The sequence below is a fragment of the Cyphomyrmex costatus genome, unplaced genomic scaffold, assembly GCF_001594065.2.
Source record: "Cyphomyrmex costatus isolate MS0001 unplaced genomic scaffold, Ccosl1.0 scaffold18, whole genome shotgun sequence".
In the NCBI taxonomy this organism is placed as follows: Eukaryota; Metazoa; Arthropoda; class Insecta; order Hymenoptera; family Formicidae; genus Cyphomyrmex; species Cyphomyrmex costatus.
This window is the reverse complement of record NW_017275824.1, coordinates 1427511-1450656: the sequence shown is the minus strand read 5'-3', so window position 1 is coordinate 1450656 and position 23146 is coordinate 1427511. Positions and strand designations below refer to the sequence as shown.

The 23146-nt window shown below is 36.5% G+C and overlaps 2 protein-coding genes across 2 annotated transcripts; both read right to left on the bottom strand.

The window, feature by feature from the left end:
- Positions 1-1193: 1193 nt before the first annotated feature.
- LOC108772107 (protein FAM89B) lies at positions 1194-5865 on the bottom strand. Its single transcript, XM_018537562.1, has 2 exons — positions 5767-5865; positions 1194-1475 (listed from the first exon to the last, which is right to left on the bottom strand). Exons 1-2 carry the CDS (start codon positions 5863-5865, stop codon positions 1194-1196), a joined length of 381 nt encoding a protein of 126 aa, XP_018393064.1.
- Positions 5833-21781, bottom strand: lmgA (anaphase promoting complex subunit lemming A). Its single transcript, XM_018537594.1, has 4 exons — positions 21661-21781; positions 21335-21454; positions 19282-19448; positions 5833-5884 (listed from the first exon to the last, which is right to left on the bottom strand). The coding sequence occupies exons 1-3, from the start codon at positions 21677-21679 to the stop codon at positions 19333-19335; spliced, it is 255 nt and encodes an 84-aa protein (XP_018393096.1). The 5' UTR covers positions 21680-21781; the 3' UTR covers positions 5833-5884; positions 19282-19332.
- Positions 21782-23146: the final 1365 nt, after the last annotated feature.

The following is a 23146-nucleotide window of genomic DNA, read 5'->3' as shown; positions in this document are numbered from 1 at the left end:
AGAAGTGATTATTATCTTGAATATGTGAAATAACATTCACGTATTGGTGACTGAATTACTTCGGTCTTCCACCGTCAAATTTTGATTCGATCATCAATCCTTTCGTGCTAAAGTAGCGGTCGCAGATAATCTCGAATAGTTCTCTAAACGACGGCCTGCGGGAAAAGCAGACAACTTCTCCGGATAGTTACGCAGATATCATCGTAAAGCCAGATCTACATAAAACGCAGAACGCGAGTCGCAGGTTGCAAGACTAGAAACTGACGTATTTTAATTATAATAGATTGCAGGACGCAGGAAGTTGGGTGAACTCTAACTTTCGCGTCCTGCGCCCTGCGTTCTACATATTGCGGTCTACAATCTATTACAATGTGAAATACGTTTTACTTGTGACTTGCGACCTGCGCTTTGCGTCTTATTATGTAGATCGAGCTTAAAGCCTGTTCTACAATAGGATCGCAAGCCGTAAACTGTAAGAAATTAACCAATCATAATAGAGTATTTCCTTCATATTTAACTATGATTGGCCAATTCCTTATGGTTCAAGACTTATGACTATTGTAGAACAGGCTTAAGACCCGTCCTACAATTAGTCGTATGTCGGAATCGGCTGTCGATGTCGAAATAGAAGATGGTCAATTCCCATCTTTTCTGACTACGATTAGATGAAATATAACCTTCGGATACATTTATGTATATGGATAAACAGGTATTTTTATATGGATATATTTATATTATATTATGAAATCACTGATATGTAGATGAAATAATTATTGATAATTATTGATTTGTTCTGACTTCGATAAACGACTCAGTTGTAGAATAGCAAGTTGTATTCATGTACGACATACAACATACGACAAACGATTAGTGACAGCTGACATCAATATACGACTGATTATAGAACAGGCCTAAGCGCGACCACAATTAATCTACCGCGAAATAAAGTCTATTCTACAATAGTCGTAAGCGTAGCTGTAAATGGTTATAGTTGTTAGAATTGACCAATCACAGTCAAATATTCTTCTCCCATTTGACTTGATTAATCGATTCTCACAGCTATAGCCATTTACAACTGCGCTTAAGACTATTATAAAATAGACATAATATTGGCGCTCGCTGGAACGCTCATTTTAGGTGCGATGAGAGGACCGAGACCTTCTTGAGTATTTCTTCCTCTCGGTGACGATACGTCAAACGGCCCCGTATTCTTCACTCGACGGCGATTCGTCACTGGCTGATGGCCTGGGTGGCCTGGGAGGTCGTGGCGGTCGATGATGCAGCGTAGGTGCAGGTCTTCTCGGTGGTGGCGGCGGATGCACCCCATAAGTCGCATCCTCTCCCTCCTCGCTGCTGGGTGATGGCGAAGGCGCTCGGTCCTCCTGCTCCTGCAGCAGTTGCCGGAACTCCTGGATCGACTCGTTCAAGGACCACAATTGTGATAACAATGAGAGATCGAGCTGCCGTAGACCAAACTGCAAATGCAAGCATAATTATAGTGATGCATTGAAAACTGAATAAAAAAAAATAGATTGCGGTATTGCCGTGAATTTACGATAGACGCACAAAAGTTATATTTGTACTTGACAAAAAACGCAATTATCGCTTTGAGGTCAAATGTTCTATGACATTAGAAACTAAATTAACCGGAATTTTGCAGTAATTTCCAATTAAAAATAAATATACAATAAAATACTTATTTTACTCCTTACATAAATTTGTATTCCATGAAAAGGTTGACTTTTAGACATTTATTAAAGAGGTTCTACGATCATCATTTTCCGTAACCCCGTGACCTTTCTTCATTATTCGTCACCGTGGGTCGCTGCGAAATTTCACATAGGGCTCAATATAGAAGCTAGAAGAACGCATTCACTTTTACCATACGGTCTCCAAGGTAAATGTTACCTCGTGATTTACGGACTGAAACGACGCATTTCCAAGCAGCCGCTAGGCTGCCGTGGGAACCGAGGAAGAGGGAGTTGTATAGGAGAGACATGCAAAAGGAGAACGGGAAGAATATGAGAGACGCAAGCGGACACCGCGATGAAGGAGAAACGAGGCTGGTAGAGGGACGATGACGAAGAGCAGAAGAGAGAACGAAGGTGAAAAGGAGCGGGTGAGGGAAAAAGAGTACGGAGGAGTAGAATCATGCCTGAGGGAATGTAGCGTGGGAGCGGCTGTGCGAACTCGCTTCCCGTGTCTGGATTGACTATTAAATTATTAGCCCAACTTAAATACGCGACTCGAGATGTTGACGCGAACGGAGATCCAACAAGAGTTTATCACGAGAGCTCTTCTCCTCGGAGAGATCCTACTCAAGATCCCGTTACAGTTAATTTCGGGAAGATTGCCGCAATGCCACACGAATGTGGTCGGTATGATACGGCAATGTTTATATACAAATATATAGCGATCGCTGCTGAGAATCAACAAAGTTCGAATTTCTCAACAGAAAGAATGATCTTATACAAATATTAAAAAATTTAGCTAAATACAGGTCTCAATTTTGTTTGACAATTATAAAATAATTATGCTGTTCATTATGTTTAAAATTCTTACATATAATTATTTTTATAGTTCAATAAAAATATTTTTGAATCTATTATTTAAATTTATTATACAATATATTAATTTTGGATAGTTTAACAAAATATTAATTTCCAGGTTATTGCAAAGATTAAGCTGCTAATGAGATGTACACAAAGATATAGGTATAGTAATTTTATTTGAAATAAACAGTTTTTTAGAATTTTAATCGTCAATCGACGAGGAGATAATGAGATTATTGAGTTACTAATGAGATGTACGCCAAGAGATACTGTAATAATTTTATTTGAAATAAACATAAAGCCTTTTAGAATTTCAATCGTATTAAACGACGTAGATGAATGCGGCATGTAACTAACAGTAGGCATGTGAATATGTTTGCGCAGCAAACTTGCTTTAATATAGCTATTAAAAAGCGGATCCTCCGCACGGTTAAATGATATAAGCGCGTTTCTGTCTTTCTCTACCGCGGTATACTCTGGTTTCCCTCGCTACTTATGATCCCACGCATAAAATACACGCTCATCGCGCGCCGCAATTTACTCACACGCGATCGTGGTCTCGAGGTAACGGGTCGTCCAGGTCGCCCAAACAAACGCGGAAGGATTGGAAGAAACAGACAGGAGAGCAACAGAGGTGGACAACGACGACCGAGTGGAAAATGAAGGTTCGTGGAACGTGATCGGAATGACGCGACGGAATATCAAGGATAAGGAGTGGCAAGGATCGAAGTTTACTACGAGACAAGGAATACTTTCAAGTAGAAATCAAAGACAAAAAATGACAGGAAAAGGAAATTATTCAAAAGAAATTTTTAACAAAAAATAATAAAGATAATATAAAAAGAATAAAAACAAAATTACCAATAAAAATATCATCCAAAATACAAGAAATGGAAATTATAAAACATAAAAAGAAAAACGATCTGAGCATCGAAATGTAATTGAATTAAGAATTTCGAAACTAAATCACTGACACAATATGATACACAAATCTGTGGTGTAGAGAAATGAGAGAGCAAATAATTTGTACAGCTTCCATCGCGATCGATGACAGCGACACAGAATTTCGATGACCGCTCTGAAATCGCACGTGCTTGTTGCACGCGGAGGCGTGGAATTTTCCTGCACATGCTCGTAAATACATTTCGCGCCGTGATAGATGACTAATGGTTTCTATTGGAGTTAATGGCTGCCGTTATAGGATGCACAATTTCAGGCACCAATTTGAATCGCGTCGACAATTTACTGACCGCATGTCGAGTGGTACTCTGCTACACGTGCCGTAAAATCCAATCCAATGGTCAAATAATTTTCTAATCGTAAAAGATTTCGAGTATTCATTCTTAATCAATAGTTGCTTCAGTCATCTAAAAATCGCATCCACAAAATTTTTAAAACGTTTTATTTCTTCATATATTCAAATTGCATTAAAAATATTTTATTCGTAACTAATACAAATACGAAGCCTATAACAGTCCAGCTTGGATCTTTAATCGCTTACATATAAACTACCGCGGTACTATCACGAATTAAAACAAATTAATAATTAACTAATATACGTAGTCCCCCCAAATTACGCGCCGAACAATTGGTCTTGAAACGCAACTCTAATAATCTGAAAATACTAAATCTGGATATAATTTCCTTATTGCGAAAAATATTACCTCGGCCGGGAGTTGAACCCGGATATATATATATATATATATACAGGGTGACCCATTTTAACTTAGGCAGCCAAATAACTCGAAAACTAAATCCAATAGACAAAAATGTTTCAAATAAAAATGGAACGGTATCGAGGGGGACACGTTTTAGTCACGTTGTTTTTTTCCTAAGTGGAGGCGCTAAAAAGATATGAAGGTCACCTCCACTTTTTTAAATGGAATTATGTAATTTTTTTTAGATAACGTGATTCCTCTAATTATTTTGCATATAAAAGTATTAAGGTAGAGATACCAAAAAACCAATAGTTTTCGAGATATTTTACACTTTATTTTGGTACATATTGACACAAAATGTTAAATAACTCGTAAACTGTTAACTTTTTGATTATCGTACCTTAATACTTTTGTGAACAGAATAATGAGATAAATCAAATGGTGTAAAGAAAACACATAGTTGCATATTTAAAAAATTATCCATTTTGTATACATATTTTTTTTAAAGCAACTATGTGTTTTCTTTACACCATTTGATTTATCTCATTATTCTGTTCACAAAAGCATTAAGGTACGATAATCAAAAAGTTAACAGTTTACGAGTTATTTAACATTTTGTGTCAATATGTACCAAAATAAAGTGTAAAATATCTCGAAAACTATTGGTTTTTTGGTATCTCTACCTTAATACTTTTATATGCAAAATAATTAGAGGAATCACGTTATCTAAAAAAAATTACATAATTCCATTTAAAAAAGTGGAGGTGACCTTCATATCTTTTCAGCGCCTCCACTTAGGAAAAAAACAACGTGACTAAAACGTGTCCCCCTCGACACCGTTCCATTTTTATTTGAAACATTTTTGTCTATTGGATTTAGTTTTCGAGTTATTTGGCTGCCTAAGTTAAAATGGGTCACCCTGTATATATATATATATACATATATATACCTTGCTTTACGCGCAAGTTTCCTAGCCAATTAGACTACTAGGCCTTTTATTCATGTCAAAATAAGTTAGCCACTGTCCGTATTCCTATCCATTTTGTTTGTCTAAAAGTTCTTCAAAAAATCTAATAATTTTATCTTACTAAAACATTAAACGATTGAGTATCATTACTTATTAAATGCTATAACTTTCTTGGGGAATTAAATTGTAACATAAAGATTCGATCTCTCTCTCTCTCTCTCTCTGTGCATATATATATATATATGTATCTCCTAGCTTATCGTGTATAAATTAACGTCACTAGACGTTAAAAATAAGAAAAAGATCAAGATCCTGATATTCTGTGAACCGGTTCTATATTGCGCAGCATCTCATTTTCACAAGACATCAGAAACATCGAGAGATACGTTCCACCGAAACCAAAAAATAACGAGACTGCATTCCGCGATGTTAACAGAGAAGTAAAAGAGTGAAAACAATTTTCGGATGAGTACCATTTCTCTCCTGAGCACCGCCAATTGGGTATCCAAGGTAGTGAGCTGTCTGGCAGGTGGAGACGGCCTCGATGACGACGTTTGCAGCGACGTTTTGCCGCCTCTTTGGGATTTACTGGACGACCTCGTGGGCTCTCGCCGCTCTCGCCGCGACCGCTCAAATTGAAGCCACTCAAGCTTCTTGGTAACGGGGGTAATCCTTGCAGGGAAGACATCGCGATCCTTTCTTGTATACTGGAATATGCAAGTACGAGGTTTTCAGATAATTTATATTTTGTATACAATCAAATATATTTTCGACGCATTTGTTCAAAAAAGACAAAGTGTTTTCAGTGATAAAGAAAGGGTACATTTAGTGACAGAAATTTATGATTTTATTCTTTTCGGTATTAGATGAGTAATAAGGAACAGTATTGTTGTGTCACGAAATAGAAAACACCCATAGTTAAGAAGTTAATTAACTAGATTAATTACTAATACTCTTACATAATTATAAACATTTAATATATGTAACAGCATAATAAAAAGTTACAAATATACATCAATAAAAAAATTACAAATTAATATTTTTTTTTACCCCTAAATATTAACAAAATATTAATTTAAAAAATCTTTGTTTTCCAGCTGTAGTTAACAATAATAAACTAAAATAGAAGCATGAATGGAATTTATATGGAAAAATTGGGTTTAGTAATTTTTACAAGGCCAATAAAGATATTCTGGTTATTTTTACCAAACTTATAATAAACAAGATATATTTACTTGTATAAAAATTAAAATATCAGAGATGTAAAACAAAAATATCGTAATTATAATTATAATAAATCTATTTAAGTGATTATTATAGTAAAGTAAATTATAATACAATTTTAAGATTAAACAATTCTAGGTGTGTAATCTTCTTACGGACTCTCCTGATTCAAACATCCAAGAATTCCTAGGGGCGAGTGAGAGTGCAATGTTGTTGGTAATGAATAAAAAGTAGCTTTATTAAAATCCTTTCACATAATTACAGATGCATTTTTAAGATTGTAAGCACGATTAACTCTTAAAATTGACTTTACGAAATGTAAAAAGTACCTTACAATATGGCTATATGACGATCATTTATCAGAAAAATAAAGTCAATTTTACGCAATATGTAATTGTTTCTATATAGATAGACATGTCAATTCCATAAAATTTTCTAGAATTCTAGCACATATTACTTCGCTTTCTCCGTGTACGAGGGGGATGAAATTAATAGTTTCATGATACTCAGGGGAAAACTTCTGCGGATTGTACGGTTTTGTAAACTGTCAAAGGCGGAGTACGATGGAAGCCGCAGGAAATGGGAATACCGTTACACGATCATCTTATGGAATAAAAATCGATCTGTTTTTATGAATGTCGGCCGCCCGCGGTCAAGAAGGCGGGGAATTTGGCGAATGACTCACTTCGTCCTGCGGTTATTAACATCGCGTGCACATCGTGAAAGTGTGCGATCACTCAATCCGTTCTTATCGATATCGATATCCGTTCGACTCGGCTCCGCTTGCTTGTTACATTTTATTTTCCGCGTGCTGAGATGAGATCAATTCAATATGCCAAGTGCAACGATACCAATCTGATAGTAGTTATAGATAGTGATATCAGTTTAAAAAGTTGCTGTTCTTAATAATAAATTTTTCATTGACTTGTAGCTATAGGATTGTCACAAATTTCTCGTTCCAAAACATCATAACTTTTCCTGATTTCCAGATAAAATTTCATGATTTTTCCTGACTTTCAATAATACTTTGAAATTGTATTTTTTTCTGATTAAGAAATATTTTTGAGATAATAATTTGATATAGCAATGAAAATTACTATTAATATTGTTAACACTACTTGCATTAATTGGGGTATGTTAAGTTAGCACCCCAACTATAGTACTCAGGAGTTCTGTTTAGAGTTCCCACTTCTTTTTGACGAGACGAAGAGTTCCCTTTAGTTAATAACAAGAGTTTCGCACAATAAACATTTTTTTTTACATTTTTTAAAAATGGGGTGCAACCTTTTTATCGAATTTCGAAGTGGAATAGTTCTGAGTGACTTAATAGCTTCAATTTGCGATTGCCTAGAGTTCCTGATATGTAAAAAAAATTTTCGAATATTAAAAAAAAATAAAAAATTTTTGAAAAATTAATTTTTAGATACAATAGTTCTGATGATAATTTATGCTTTTTTTTGACGATACGAAGAGTTCTCTATGATTTTTAATGACATATACACTTAATAATCATTTTTTAATAATTTTTTAAAAATGGGGTGTTAACTTTTTAACGAAATTCAAGGTCGCAAGTTCTGATCAGTTTAACAGAAGTATTTTGTGAATACTTAGAGTTCTTGATACATAAAAAACATTTTTGAAATATAATAAAGTTTAAAAAAATAGTGGAAATATTTGAAAATTTTTTTGAGAGTACCGAGTAGTTCTGAGTAGCGTTTCTTGTAATACTCGACGAGTTCTATCGAAAACTGTAAGGTGAAAAAGCGATTGGATTTTTTTTTTATTATTCGAAAATTTTTTTTACATGTCAGGAACTCTAGGCAATCGCAAATTGAAGCTATTAAGCCGCTCAAAACTATTCCACCTCGAAATTCGATAAAAAGTTAGCACCCCATTTTTAAAAAATGTAAAAAAAATATTTATTGAGCGGAACTCTTGTTATTAACTATAGAGAACTCTTCGTCTCGTCAAAAAGAAGTGAGAACTCTAATCAGAACTCCTGAGTACTATAGTTGGGGTGCTAACTTAACATACCCCATTAATTGTTAAGTTGATAGTATTCAAAAATTATACATAGCGTATGTATGTATATGTACATCAATATTGAACTATTTTAAAACCAATTTTTATAATTTTTATAATCCAGAAATTTTGCAAAATTTGTTAACTTTTTTCTTTAATTTCGCTGACCATTTTCAATTTCCCTGACATTTCCCTGATTTCTAATTTTGTAGCAATCAGTTGTGCGAGAAAAGAATATTATATTTATGCAGCTTCTATTTGTATTTATTTCTCGAGAATATATTTTTCCTTTTTTTACGTAACATTCGTTTAATTTATATAACTGCATAAATCTCCATAATTGCACATTCATGTGCGAATAAATGCTATACAGTTCGCAATACTCGAAAAACAAGTGTAATGTGAATTTTTCAGGATTTTATAGCTAAGCAAATTAAGAGGTAAATTAAGGTTCCAGGACTGAATTAAGAAAAAAAAAGGTAATGCAAGCATTTTTTGAACGTTAGTTAACGCTAACGAGCGGTTGGTTTTTACGGTTGGTTGAGACAGCATTCATCACGAGAAAGCAGTGCACTCATATCACCGGATAGTTGAATTTAGATCAATGCGCGTAATGCAGTGAGCGACCCTGCAACTATCGCGACTTCTCGATAATTATTACATCATTAGCGCTGGTGTGCAGTAACGTCGCGTCTTGCGACAACGTTACGTCATAGAACACTTAAATAATGTTATTCATACAATATCTTCATTAAATACATTATTTTTGACGTAAAATAATAGCATTAAAATTCACTTTCAAAAGAACTGTATATTTTAAACACATTTAAAAATTTTTAATGTTTAATTGTTTAAATTAGGAAATCAGTGCTTTTTATCTTGTTCTTCTTAATTATTATTGACGTCCATGATGAAATGTTAGACTATTAGATGTAAAAAATGTAAATGAATTTTTGGGAATTAACAATGTTATATCTAAAGATACACACACACACAACTATCATAATTTATGAAAAAGAAAATCTCAATAATTTTTTTCATGATTTTTAGAGCCAATAAAAACTAAAATCAAAGCTTTTTTTTAAGTTTTTCATTATGATCCCTAGACAATCAATATTATTACATAAATACTGATATTGTGCACAAAATTATTTATTATCTGGAGGATACATTAAGATATCAAACTATTCGTTTTGAATTGTTTAAGGGACGCATCAATAATATTGTACAAAACAATTCTACAATAATATTGAACATTTAGAAGCCATTTAAAAAAACACTCATAAATAAAATAAAAGTAATTATAAGGTTCAATATGTATAAAACAGTATAAATGTAAAGAATAATGTTACTTTATTTGTCATTACAAAGATCAGTGCTCATTTTGGATCGTTGCAAATTATCTTATTTTTAATTATAATATTGTTTTACTGTTGTGACTTGGAATTTTTATTTATGGACACGTTATTTCTTTTCCTTTTATTTTTGACAAGGATTATGCTTACGACACCAATATTGACTGAATCTTGCATTGAATCGAAAATATTTTGACTTAATGAAGAATGTATACAATATATTTTAATCTATAATACTTGATATTTTATATAACATTCAAAATGACCCGATCGGAGTCGAACGTTGGTTTTTGATGTTTGTATGATTGTTTAAATTAAATTATTCGTTAATTTACTTGGCTCGTTGCCCTCTTTACATTTATACTGACTCATTAATAATTTATTTCATGGATAAAAAACTTTCAAATTTGTATTCTTTGCTAAATAGACAAAAATCTCACATTCGTATTACAATTTAGTCCCATCCATTTTTAATGTTAACTTTTAGTAGAGACAATTACAAATAAAGTCTCTGGTGATTTCATGATTTTGGTCTACCTGATGAAATCAAGATCAGTGATTCTCTCCTCCTCGTGATGATCATAACCATTGACTCGACCCACGGTGTCGTCGTCGCCGTCATCTCCATGCAAAGTAATCTGCGTGGAAGAGTAACGAACCCCCGCCTCCAGCCAGTCCTGCCGGTGGATATTGTTGTCGCTGTCGTTACTGTCCTCTTGATCGCTGAGTGTAATTTTACGCTCTGGTTCGTCGACGACGAGCAACGTGGTGGTAGCGCGGTCAATGCTCGAGATATTCGTCGATTTCTCGTCGATAGCAGACGGAGTTTTGATACTTCCGTTACCGAACTTTTCACTCGCAACGAACGCTTCCTGTTGTTGTTGCTCATCAGGACACAATCGACACGTGGGCGTCGACCGGGTGTTACATCCGTCTGGTCTCTCTGGATCGCCGTTGCACTTTTCCGCGTAACTCACTGTGACTCGCCCTCGAGCGGAATCTGGACTAGAGGATGAGGCACTATGCTCGTCTTCGAAGGACACGTTGACAGCTCGGATAGCTACCGGTGGCTTCGTCGTCGTCAGTGCTGTTTCGAATTTCTCCGTCGAGGCGACGACACTGTTCTCTCTTTGCTGATCTTTGTCAGGTAACTTCTTCCATCGTTCACGATGATACGGTAGAGCACCGACTAAGTCTTTCCCACGGGAGTTTCTTCGGATCTCCAACCTACGTTGCGGCCGTTGATCCTCAGTCACACTGTTGCGCTTTCGCACAATATTCACTGGAACGTTTCCCGTGGGATAAGGTTTTTCCGAACCAATACAGGGTCTATGATGTTGATCTTGAGACGAGGTAACTTTGTTTCCATTCTCCGACCGGTTATCTTCAACAATTCTGTCTGTATTTTGCGTCTGGTTACGATCTCGTGGATTTTTGTCATTGGATACAATCTCATCCTTGGAATCCTTCGTGTACTCTTTGAGGGACTCGTATACAGTCGTACGTCCGCCTGTTGGATCCACCTGTTGCTGTTGTAATTGTTGTTGCTGTTGTACTTGTTGTTCGGATCTCCAAGGCTTCGTGTTTGGCGGCGGTGGTGCCTGCCTAGTGGGACAGGGCGGCCTTGGCGATCTCTTGAGGGCCTCGGCAACCACCTGCCGACTCGGTCGAGGTGGCACCGGAGGCGGATGAGGCCTTTGACTGGTTGCCAGCTGCATTCCGCTCGCCTTTCGAACCGTCTAACCAAAGCGATTGCTCATCCTCAATGACGAAACATACGTATGCAAAACGAATTTTACTTTTCGAGCAAACTGTACAATTCCGACTTGCGATTACGTCAATATACGCAAAAAAAATATTTATACTATTACCACTATTACTAAACACGATACTAAATGTCAGCGTTAACACGAGGTACCTTCACCTCGCGCGTGAACGACGAAGATTGCGTTTCGCTCAAAATTCTCACAAGATAAGAACTGACGTTTATCATCCTCCTTATCGCATGTGTGTCTATTATAAGCCAATGGAATTGAGGAACGTCGGAAAATAACTCGGCGAGCGAGGTATTCTGTGAGTTCGACAAATTTCTTGTGTCAGCAGTATTTCATCATCCGCAAAATTCTTCAGACAAAAATTCGTTGTTTGCAATTTTATTGTGACGTATATTATCAGTCGTAGACAAACGTAATAGCCGTTGGATATCTTTGCATAAAATCTATTGCAGCCCGGAGGTATGATTTGCGAGGCGTGCGTTTCTTGGAATTCTTATTCCCTTAAAACGCACGGACAAGCATGCTTTAAATGCCCATCCGAGATGACGGGAATGTTGTGCAACGTCGCCACATGATTCCACACACTGTTGCGCCAGCGAAATCACCGCAATCTCACCGCGCGTAGTCACGAGGAACCCTCGATTCGCGGCGTTTCCTTCTCTTTCGCCTCTTCTCTTTCGTTTCTCCCCTCAAGTCCACCACGTCCTCTTTATTCGTAAGCGGGTCGCGATCGCGTCGATGTCTCGCGATATCGCCGACGCGATTTTGCATACAATTCTGCGGGAGCCACGAAACGTGCCTTCGTTCGCTCGCTAATAGCTTCATGCGCGGTGTCTCCAATTTCTCAAATACCTCTTCGTTCGCGATCGCAGCGAGCGGAGTCGACCTGCGATTTTGCACACAATTGCGGGAATTACGTCGCAAAATATTCCTCCACGTCAATTAAAAGCCTCAAGAAGCCACTTCCGATTTTCAATACAAGGATTTACTTCGTGTGCATTTTGTTTCTCATCTTTCTCTCTCTCTTCTCTCTTTTTCTCTGCTCAGCTTGTCATTGAAGTTTTGATCTTCACGATCTGATGTTATGGCCTCGATAGTCGCCTTTCTATCTCGATCGCTCGAGCTTTCCTTCCATGAAGAGTGTACGAGCAGACCCGGCGAACCCGCTTCTTTGTGAACGAACGAGGCAACCTGACTTGCCGCCTTTTGTAAGTAAACTTTCTATCGCATACCGCGATTCACAGTGCGCACCAAACATTCGACGATCCTAACAAAGGACTTCTTTTCTACCTTTTTTTCTGAAGCATATATCAAATTTATTTTTAAAAAATTTGGTAATTAAATTTCTGTATATAAAACTTCTTCATTCTTCTTTTCTTGTAGACAAAGAAAGACAAATTTTGTTGGAAGAACCAAGAATTTAATTTAATTTATGTGTGTATCGTTATTTCGAATGAAGGAGAACCATCTCTTCCTTGATTCGAGCCACTTCGTCTTTGCGTCATCCGCGCGTCTTCAGCAGTCACTTCCGAGTCTCGCTTGACGTCACATCGCGTCTTTCACGTTTCAGTGCACCCACACTTTCTAACGCACAAACAAATTGGCGATTCCTCCTCCTTTTGCTACAATTAAAGCACTACTGATTCCTACGTCATGATCGCTTCAATGATGCCGAGAAAATCCTCCTTTCATCCACTTAACTCCAAGATTTCTCTCGCGCCCGTAATGATGGAAACTAATCGCGAAAAACACTTAAAAACTTTAACTTTGGTGAACTACGAGGAATAAGCCGAAACGATCGCGCAACGAATGCCTTTGGACAGGTAGAGTTAGAACAGCGACGATCCCGAGTCCCCAGGCGGTATCCCCGATCCAGTATCTCCTCCTCCGTCCTGTCCTTTTCCTCCTTCTCTTCCACCCGATCGCGTCTCTATCCTCTCTTTCTCAACGGACCGACCGCCACGGACTGACTTTGCGGTCCCACAAACATCCTTCGCGATCGGTGGCCACGTGACTGGTCGAGCTCGAGTTCTCGTCAGGTAGTCAACGAGTGTGCGCCTTGTGCATGTATTGGTATGTGCGTGTGCGTGTGCGTGAGTGTGAGTGAACGAGCGAGTGGGTGAGAAAGGAATGAGCGTGTGAATGAGCGAGAGAGCGAATAAACGAGTGAGTAAGCGTGCCTAGATGGATTGGTGTGTGGAAGGCACAGAAGGGAGAGACACAGGCGAATGCAAAGAAGACCTGCGGTTGACGGTGATGGTAAAGGTTCACCACGACGGTCTCGTGGCGATCTCAACACTGTTGATCATGATAATGTGTGAGTTCTTGACCTGGTAGGAAAAACTCTTGGATCGCCCGATACGTTACGTCAGATCTCAGGAAGGGGAGGGGAAGGGGAAATGCGGTTGCCGTTCTAAACTTTACGGAAAGTCGTGGTCACACTTTCTAGCGTCAAAGCGCTGCAATTTCTTCTCGGGGATGCTGTCTTTCAGTTAGATTTTCACAATGCATCACGATCTCTCGGTCGTCTACGCTATAATCGTTCGAAATATTGAAAATAAAGGAGTTTTCGTTTCAAATACAATTAATTTAATTTAAATAAGTGATAAAAGTCAACAACACAGATATACCATATCTTCAAAGCGTGACTTGCGATTATAAGTATTCTGAATATTGTAAGTCTTTATCCACTGAAAATGATTCAGCGTGTGGAACGTTTGGGATCTTGATATTAATTTCAATTTACTATATTTACTTATTGCTCTGTGTTGTTACTTATTTAAATTTTAATTCTCCGAGCCTCCAAATACTTGGTTATCAATTTAATTTAGTTGTGTAAAATTATATTAAATTTCATCGTCATGTTACATCGTCGACGTAATGTATTCTCACAGGATTCGCTCGAATAGATTCAATTATACCAGCGCGTCCTAATTACATACACGCATTCGCCCGAGATTGTTTAAGTTTATGTAAGTCGATTTCGTCGTGCTTCCACAGAATTACGAGCACTTCACGGAACACGTCACATATCGCGTTTCGTTTCTTTACATCATATATCTACCGCAGGTGTAGCAGTTAATTACTCGCGAATGTGCGTTCATTTCGCAATACGCATTATACGCATCGACGCGAACAGCGATCTGCGATAAACGTGAACTTTCTATAGAGTAAGGCATAAAATGTCTGATTGATCATGTCAGTTTCCGTGCTTTGCCGGAACATCGTTATAATTTCTTATAAAAGAGATAAATGAAGTAAAGAATGAATACGTAAAAGATGCCATAGGAACTCAATAAAAAAGTATGGGGACTTAAATAAAATTTTTTGATAGGATTATTTGTACGAATAAGACAGACTATAGGAATCATCAATTAAAAGAATTGGAAGATACGAATTCGAAGGGTTGAACGTCGTAAATTAAAAAAGCTAGGAGTCTCATGAATTAAAGACTAAGAATTAAAATGATTAGAAATTAAAAGGACTGAAAATTATATTTATGAAAGGATTAGGAGTTACGAATTGAAAGAACTAGAAATTACGAATAAAAATAATCAGGACTCACATGAATTAAAAAAATCACGAATTAGGAATTACAAATTTAAAAAAAGAACTAGAAGGCAATTATGGAACGAGTCTAAACTCGGAGCCATCTCGGGGTTCCATCTACCTCCATCATTGGGTGTAGGTGTATACCGCGACCGGTGGTATCGCGTGAGAGAGTAACCCGTAGCAGACAAGGAGAACGAGACGGAAGAGGAAAGAGAAAGGAAAGGACTATTAAAGGAAGAGGCGAACGAAGAGAGATGGAGAAAAGGGAAGGGACCTATTAGGTCCCCTCCGTCTCGTCGTCCTCTGCAATAGCACGGAGGTCCGTTCGCCAGTGCCGTAGCTTGTGTGACATTCAGACTTCCCTCGTTTTCTTTCTTCCCTCCTATGTTTCGAAGATTGCGGGAAGAGGAGTCCAGGGAAGCGTGATTACTCTTAACTCGCGCAATTCGTCTTAACGAAGTAATTTCTCTCTTTTAAGTCACGCTCTCAAGTTTGTGATTGACACGATTTTACAAGATCTTAGGACTAAGTTTGTTTTCAATTTGATACACGATGGAGATATACATACATCTTATTCAAGACAATCGGTCACGTTTCTATAGAATCGCTACTTGATGGCACTTCTCGGATATTTCACAAACGTTTCTATCACTAAATTGAAGTGGAATGACGAAGATAAAATATCGCAGCGGATCCTGCAGTCTCACGTGCTCCGTGAAATGAAGTAACCGCTGATGATACGCGTTATCGGCGCGCCATCACCATGCGTATCGCTCGCCCATTCACAGCGCAATTAAGCTCGACGAGGAAGTGGCACGACTGGCCGGCTGAGAAAACGCGGACCGCGGAATTTATTCACACTCTGTTTCGCTCTGGCTCAGGCAAAAACAACTCGTTCCACTTTTGCGACCGATCTCCCGCCGATAAAATACAAGTCCGACTACACCTCTCCTTCCCGCCCGCGCAATCCGGCCGGTTCCTTGATCGATCGAAATCGGATCGTACATATCACGAAGACGTTCCTGTCTGTCCGGCTGTTACCGTACAACGTGGCCGTCAAAACAAAATTCGATTACTGGGTCACGGGGTTTCGTGAAGAGCGCGTTCGAGACGCGGACTTTGAATGCCAATGTCAGACGTGAGTCTGTTTGCGACTCTATTTTGTGCATTTCTACAAACAGGAGAGATTGTCACAAATTTCTTATCCTAGAATTCCATAACTTTTCCAGACAAAATTTCATGTGATTTTCCCTAATACTTTTAATAACACTTTGATTTTTTTTTGTATTTTTATCCTGATTTGAAAACTGTCAAATATATTTTGTTGAGAAAATTAAATAATACACTGTTAATTACTATTAATGTCGCTGACACTCTACGTTTAATTGTTAAGTTAATAATATTCTAAAACTGTGTAAAAGGAGAGTGTGATGTACGTACATTAAATTTTTTTAAGCAAGAATTTTCGAGAAAATTTTGCAAAATTTTCTGGAAAATTGAAGTTCTTGATTTAAAAAATGTAATTTATGACTTTTTCTTGATTTCCAGTTTTTTGGCAACCTTGTTTCTTAATTCACAATACGTTAAATAACAAACGAAACTTTTTTAATCAGATAAATAATTAAAATACACGCTTTAGCGCTCAGCATAAATCTTTTATCAGATATCGCCAACATGACATTCGGAAATGAAATATAAAGTTCCTAAATTTTTATTTTATCGTTTTAAAAATAATTTTATCGCAATTATCGCTTTGATTAAAATGAGAACAAACAAAATATATATATAATTTAGATAATTTTCATAATTTTTAAAATATTTTTACTTCGTCTTTCACATTTGCTTTCTTATTTATTTCTAAAGTTTTATGCTTCTTATTACTTTCTCTATTTTTGTGGCACACTTGAAAATTATTTGCAGCACACCGATTAAAAAAATCTTTATATATAGATTAATTTTTTATATTAAGGAGAAAAAAGGCTAATAAGAGTCACATCACAAAAAATCACATATATTAATGTCCTTATAAAAATAACAAATATATTAATAAAAATACAAAAAAAAACGCTAGAACATTTTTTAATTATTATAAAAGTAACGCACAAAGATTGAAATATAAAAATAAAATTTTTATAAAATTTCTTGAATTGTCGGTACGTCCGTTGAATCATACATTTTTTTCTTGGAATTAAACATGACTCGTGTTGCTATTTTTGCACTCCGTACTTTGAACACCGCGTCGAAAGGAATGAAGTTGAAAGCGGCCGTCTTTTTTACAATCATAAATAATTCAGTCCCACAGCCGATGTAAACGTCAAATTGACTCGCAAAATCGCCAGTTAAAGTGCCGCGTTGAAAATAGTGTTCTCCCTGTAGTGTTCTATGCTGTTGCGATTCGACTTAACCATCCATTCGCGCTTCGCGTTAAACTCCATTAAATTTCGCGTCGGAGTTTCCTCGCGTGCGATTATATCGGCAAAACGCAATTCCCGCGATTAAAGCGAGAAAAAAGAGGGGCTTCTCTCCCTTCCCGAGCTCGCGGTAGAACTATGGTAGAACCGCAACCGCGTTGTCGGGAGAATGGATTATGTGGCGTGGCTGCAGCTATTACGTTACATTCTCGAACACGCGCGAGACACTGATGACGCGTATTGTCGGATACAACTACTTATTAATAATTCAACGAGCCAATGTGTTGCCCGCAGATAACAGATGGAGAAGAGAGAGGCTGACTCGCGGTCGCACGCCGCGCGTTAACCCTTTGAACCGGAAATGTACTCTTTGTCGCGGAGAGATCAGAGCATGAAGAGGTCAAGAGATGTTCAAATTTCACTTATTTCATGATAGCGAAGTCTCGAATGTCATGGAAAGAATGTTTCGCTGAAGTATATCTAAAACTTCAGGTAGACACAGAGATCTAAAAAATATCAACAACCTACATAATTAATTTGATGGTCTAAAAATTCAGCTAGAAACATGCCTGAAAATAATTTTGTTAAATTATCCAATAATTATGCAAAACGCTCAAGCTGATTGCTATAGAATATCAAAACTTTTTGTAGCATTGCTCGTTAGTTTAGATTTAGGTTTCCTACATAATTATTTTTATGATTGTCTAACAAAATTATTTTGAAATCAGTATCTATCTAAATGTTTAAATGTTTTAGCTGAATCGATCTTTCTATACAGATTCGACAGCACCGTGTGACAAGTTTTGTACAATTCCTCTCCAAAACACGTTTTTCTGTACGCGTGCTAAAAAGAGAGATTGATCACACATATATGATAAAAATTCCGAAAGAAATTTGGAATGAGGTGTAAAGATTTAGATGGTATTCGTGAGGTGTGACGAATTTTGGACCTGTTTCGACAGCAAACAAGAATGTACAACGGGTTGTCGTGTAACAGGCGAATCTAATCGTCGGTGGATGGACGATTCTAGATAAGCTTTTCTAAATTTAGCAGTAAGATACATTCATTCTTGGAATACATATGAGTTATTCATATGGAATTTATATAAATCCTGTTACACGTTTTATTGCAAACAGCGCGTTGGATACGACGAATCGACTTAAAAAAAATACTATAAATAAATAAATATGTCATAAAGCATTATCGATATTTACTAACTACTGAATTAAACACAATAGCTTTTTCTAACAAATATATAGAACGTTTGAATGCCGAAAGCCTAAGTTTAGCAAAGAAAATTCGTGTTACATATATTTAGATTGTACAAATTATATAAACCAGTATTTATAGTCGCTTCTATTTCTCTCTAAATTCTCTTTAAAGTGGAATCTCACTCTAAAGAGTTTTACTCCAAAGAATTTAGAGAAACTCTTTAGAATGAGATTCCATTCGAAAGAATTTAGAGAGTTCAAGATCGTCTTAAGTAATGTATCTTAAAATGCTAATAATCTGTTTTTGATTGGTATATTTATAATATCTTAAGACTGTACTTAAGACTGGTCTTAAATACAAGAATTAACTATAATATTCAACTATAATATATGTATGTATACGAAAGAATATCAGCTATAGATTTAAATAGACTATGGAGAGATGTGTAATATAATTTCTCCTGAAATAACCGGTCCGATTATGTTCGAGCTTCTTCAGAGGGGAAACTTCTTTATTCTTCTAAGGAGGAATAAAGAGGCACGAGTCGTTTACCTGATCACTCGCTGCGTGCTGACACCTGCGGGCCTGCGGGATAAGCGGCGGTTACTCCTTGAACTTCCACTCCTGGCGACACATCGGGCATATGTGGTTGGTCTGCTGCGAATGCAGCCACTTCATGATGCAGTGTATATGAAAACAATGCGAGCACTGCCCCCACACTGGAACCAAACGATGTACATACATACAGTCGTGAACATTGAGTTTGTTACACTATTTACAAATTCGTATAACAAGCTGTCGAAATGATACGGAATCGAAGTATATAAGGTGAAATCCAAGAAATATACATCTTACAATTTTTTATTTTCTTGACATCTTATAATACATATATTGGAAATATTAATGAATGTATTAAATGAAATTGATTTACTTTTTTTATATTTACCATAATTTTGCAGTATCCAATTTTAAATGTTTTACACAAGATATATTTCTTGATTTCACCTTGTATACTTTGACTCCATATCATTTTGACAGCTGTCATAACCGTTTGTTACACGCATTCATAGATAGTGGATCGCACTCTGAAAAATTTTGCGTATTCAGAAAACCATCAAAATAAAAATTTTAAAAACCTCAGTGTCCACGACTGTATGTACACGAGCGGTTATTAAATTGATCTCGTCGGTGGTGGACGACGGACCGGTGAACGGTCGGGTGCACCTGGCGATTAACAGCAAGAGAAAGGAAGGGTGGTAACAACGGAAAGAACGGACGGACGTGCGTGCACACATTCGCCGCGCATCGATACTCGAGGGTGCCCAGGGCGAGGGTGAGGGACAGCGGCACCTACCAGTCGCGTTTGTCCATCGGCCGACCGGCACGCGTCGATCGATATCACAACATCGCGCGCCGTCGCGGATGCGACCTTCTCGTCATGGCGGTATTTTAAGAGTCGGAAATATAAAGCTTTAATTGTATCTCACGATGCTACTCGAAAAGAATGATTTTGTTGAAGTATGTACAAATTTAGCTAGATACAGATTTAAAAATAATTTTATTAGACTATATCTCAAAATAATTGTGTAAGCTGTTCAAGCATAATGAAAAATGCTGTAAAAAGTTTTCTAGTAATCACTTTAAATGTCTGACATAATTTGATGGCTTGATAAAATTATTTCCAGATTCTGTATCTGAATAAAATTTTAAATAATTCAGCAAAATTCTTTATTCCATATAGAAATCTTGGATGGAGGAAGAATTAACAAATCACATTTGAACAATTCAGCCATTTGGCAAATGGTGAATTGATTCTTTGTCTGAGATCTGGAATTTACACGAAAAAAAAATTTTTAATAAATAATCTAAAATTTAAATAATTTATTTCGTGGGCACAAGGCTTAAAAAACATCGTCCTATTTTTTAACTCGCTTTCAGCAATCTATAATATTAAAATAATAATGTATTCTATTTTATGCGTAATTATGAAACTTAATTAAACGGACACAAATAGAAAATGTATATCTATTAAAATATATGCGCATACATTAAATAGATTATAAGTAGAAACACGTCAGAAAAATGCAAATTATAGACATCGATCAAATTCTGATTAACTTAATAGATGATTAATTTATTTAACAGAAAAATTTTTCCACGGAACTTGTTTCAAATTCCAAGAAAATTTTTTTAATTACATATATAATTCACATTATTTTCAATTTAATATATAAAAAATTCCTAATCTTAATTTCTTGTTAAATGTTAAATAAAAATTTAATCATTTAAAATAATTATACAGATATCACACATTTAATTGAGAAATAAACCTTATTAATTTAAGCAACAGTTACTTCATATGGCAGAATTTTTGCTTACAGTAACATTTCTAACTGCATATAAATTATTATTCCTAACTTTTCTCTCTCAAAAAAAAGTGGAAATATTTAATAGCACTAAAAAAATATATTTTATTCGAAGGAACATGCCATGTATAGGGAACAGTTATTTTCAAACAAATAATTAAAAAAATAAAAACTAATAAAAAAATAGCAATCGTAGTTTACTTTAGTACTGTAAGAAAAAGAGTATGCATCTCGAATACCTAGTGGACAGTCATCCCCAGGGATCTTGCAATCTGGACAGCTGGCGTCGAACGGCATCCTGCATATGCCGCAATTGTCATCGTTTGCGATCCATCGCCAGGTGGCGACGCCTGTCCAACCTGGATAGAGAAATGCCTTGTAGACGCTGATCTACGTATAAATGCTTTGCGGTCGAGCAAAACGTACGCATGATGCCAATGTTGGCCGTGACATAACCATAATGTCTATTTTTACAAGATTGAGTTCCATACGTGCCGCGTTAGAATTACGTGCACCAGACAGAACGGACTGTAAGAAAATTTCGAATGTCACTCCAAATACTTACTCTTTATCGTTACCTTCATTTCAGAAAATCAGGATTGCTCTCTTGAGTGATGCGATGCAATTTCAGCGACTTCCCCGCGAATTCTCTGTTATTCCTCGATAACGTGATTTCGGTGAAAATACATTTAGGTAGAAATGCGCGTTTATCGTGGTAGAACAATCAATTAACTACAGCTGCAGCTAATAGGAAAACACAAAGTAATCAACAGATCTGCGCCATCTTAAGATTTTCAAATCTCGATTTGACACTCGAGATATTCGACTCTCGTGTAGAGTTCTGGAGCTTACTTCAGACGATTCGGTATAATTCGCGCGTTGGTTTCAAAAATAAAATTCTGGTTATTAATTATGTTGCAAAGAAATGTACACATATTTAAAATAAATTTTCACTACTCTGTAATATCGAACGAAGCTATTATACAAATTACTAGTATATTGGATTTCCTGGAGCTGAAGGTAAAATTAGTAAATAAACAGTAAAATAGTAAATAAATATGTAAGAATTAATACTCTTCGTTATATAAACGAGAGAATATGCTTTATCAATATTAATTTTAAGCAAAATAGACATATGTAAAAAACTACATATACATATATTTTAAGAAGTAATTAGAAATATTTTTAAATCTTATCTCTTAAAATGCATTATATTTTTCCGTATTTGTATTCGATAAATAATTTTATATCTAAAAAATATTAAAACACGAAATTATATATTATTAAATTACAGATTTAGTTAGGAAAAAATAATTTCTATATTATTCGTTATTAGTATTAATAGTGATGGAAAGTGATAATTGTAATTTTTCTTTGCCATATATCTGCAGTATATCGTAAGTATGATAAAATCTATTAGTTTTTCGCTTCCATTCGATACAGAAATGATTTTTAGATTTATTCGTTACAATGAAGATATATTTCGACTGCCTTTTTTCACGTGCGAGATCTAGATTTGGAAATTCTATCGCTTCCAATTTTCGCTTCCAAGTGCAAAAGTTTGTGATCGTTCGTTACGATCATGGAAATAATTGGCGTGACGGTATTCGAGTCACATGTGGAATGCGTTGAACGTCGCACTAATCAATCTCCCGCGTCACGTATCTATTATTTCCGAAAAAGCGGGAAGTTGATTGGCCGGCGCGCATATATATATATATATATATACGTATATATTTTCCGTGTCTATTGCGCGTTGAAAAATCACACATCGCGCGTATAGAAAGCATGATGCCGACTTCCATCCGTGATCGTAGCGTGGCGCGACGGTGGCGATCGAATGGAAATCAAATGCGACTCCTCTGTCGCAAGCAAGAAGCGGCTCGTGTCGTGGCTCGTCGTCGCGAGCAATCGCGAGCAATCGCGAGCCGACGCGAGCAGCGGAGAAGCGCGGCGCCGCTGGACGGTACGGCACGGTACGGCACCGTACAGCGTCGCATTTACACGGCCAGCACTGGCCAGCACAGAGGCCAGCAGTGCCAGCAGTAAGA

Bases quoted from the DNA above. Each gene is read 5' to 3' on its own strand.
- LOC108772107 (XM_018537562.1), bottom strand. From the start codon at position 5,865: ATGTCTTCCCTGCAAGGATTACCCCCGTTACCAAGAAGCTTGAGTGGC. The intron at 1,476-5,766 runs GTAAATCCCAAA...TTGCATTTGCAG, and splicing joins AGAGCCCACGAGGTCGTCCA to TTTGGTCTACGGCAGCTCGA.
- lmgA (XM_018537594.1), bottom strand. The intron at 19,449-21,334 runs GTATTCGAGATG...GTTTGGTTCCAG, and splicing joins TGGGGATGACTGTCCACTAG to TGTGGGGGCAGTGCTCGCAT.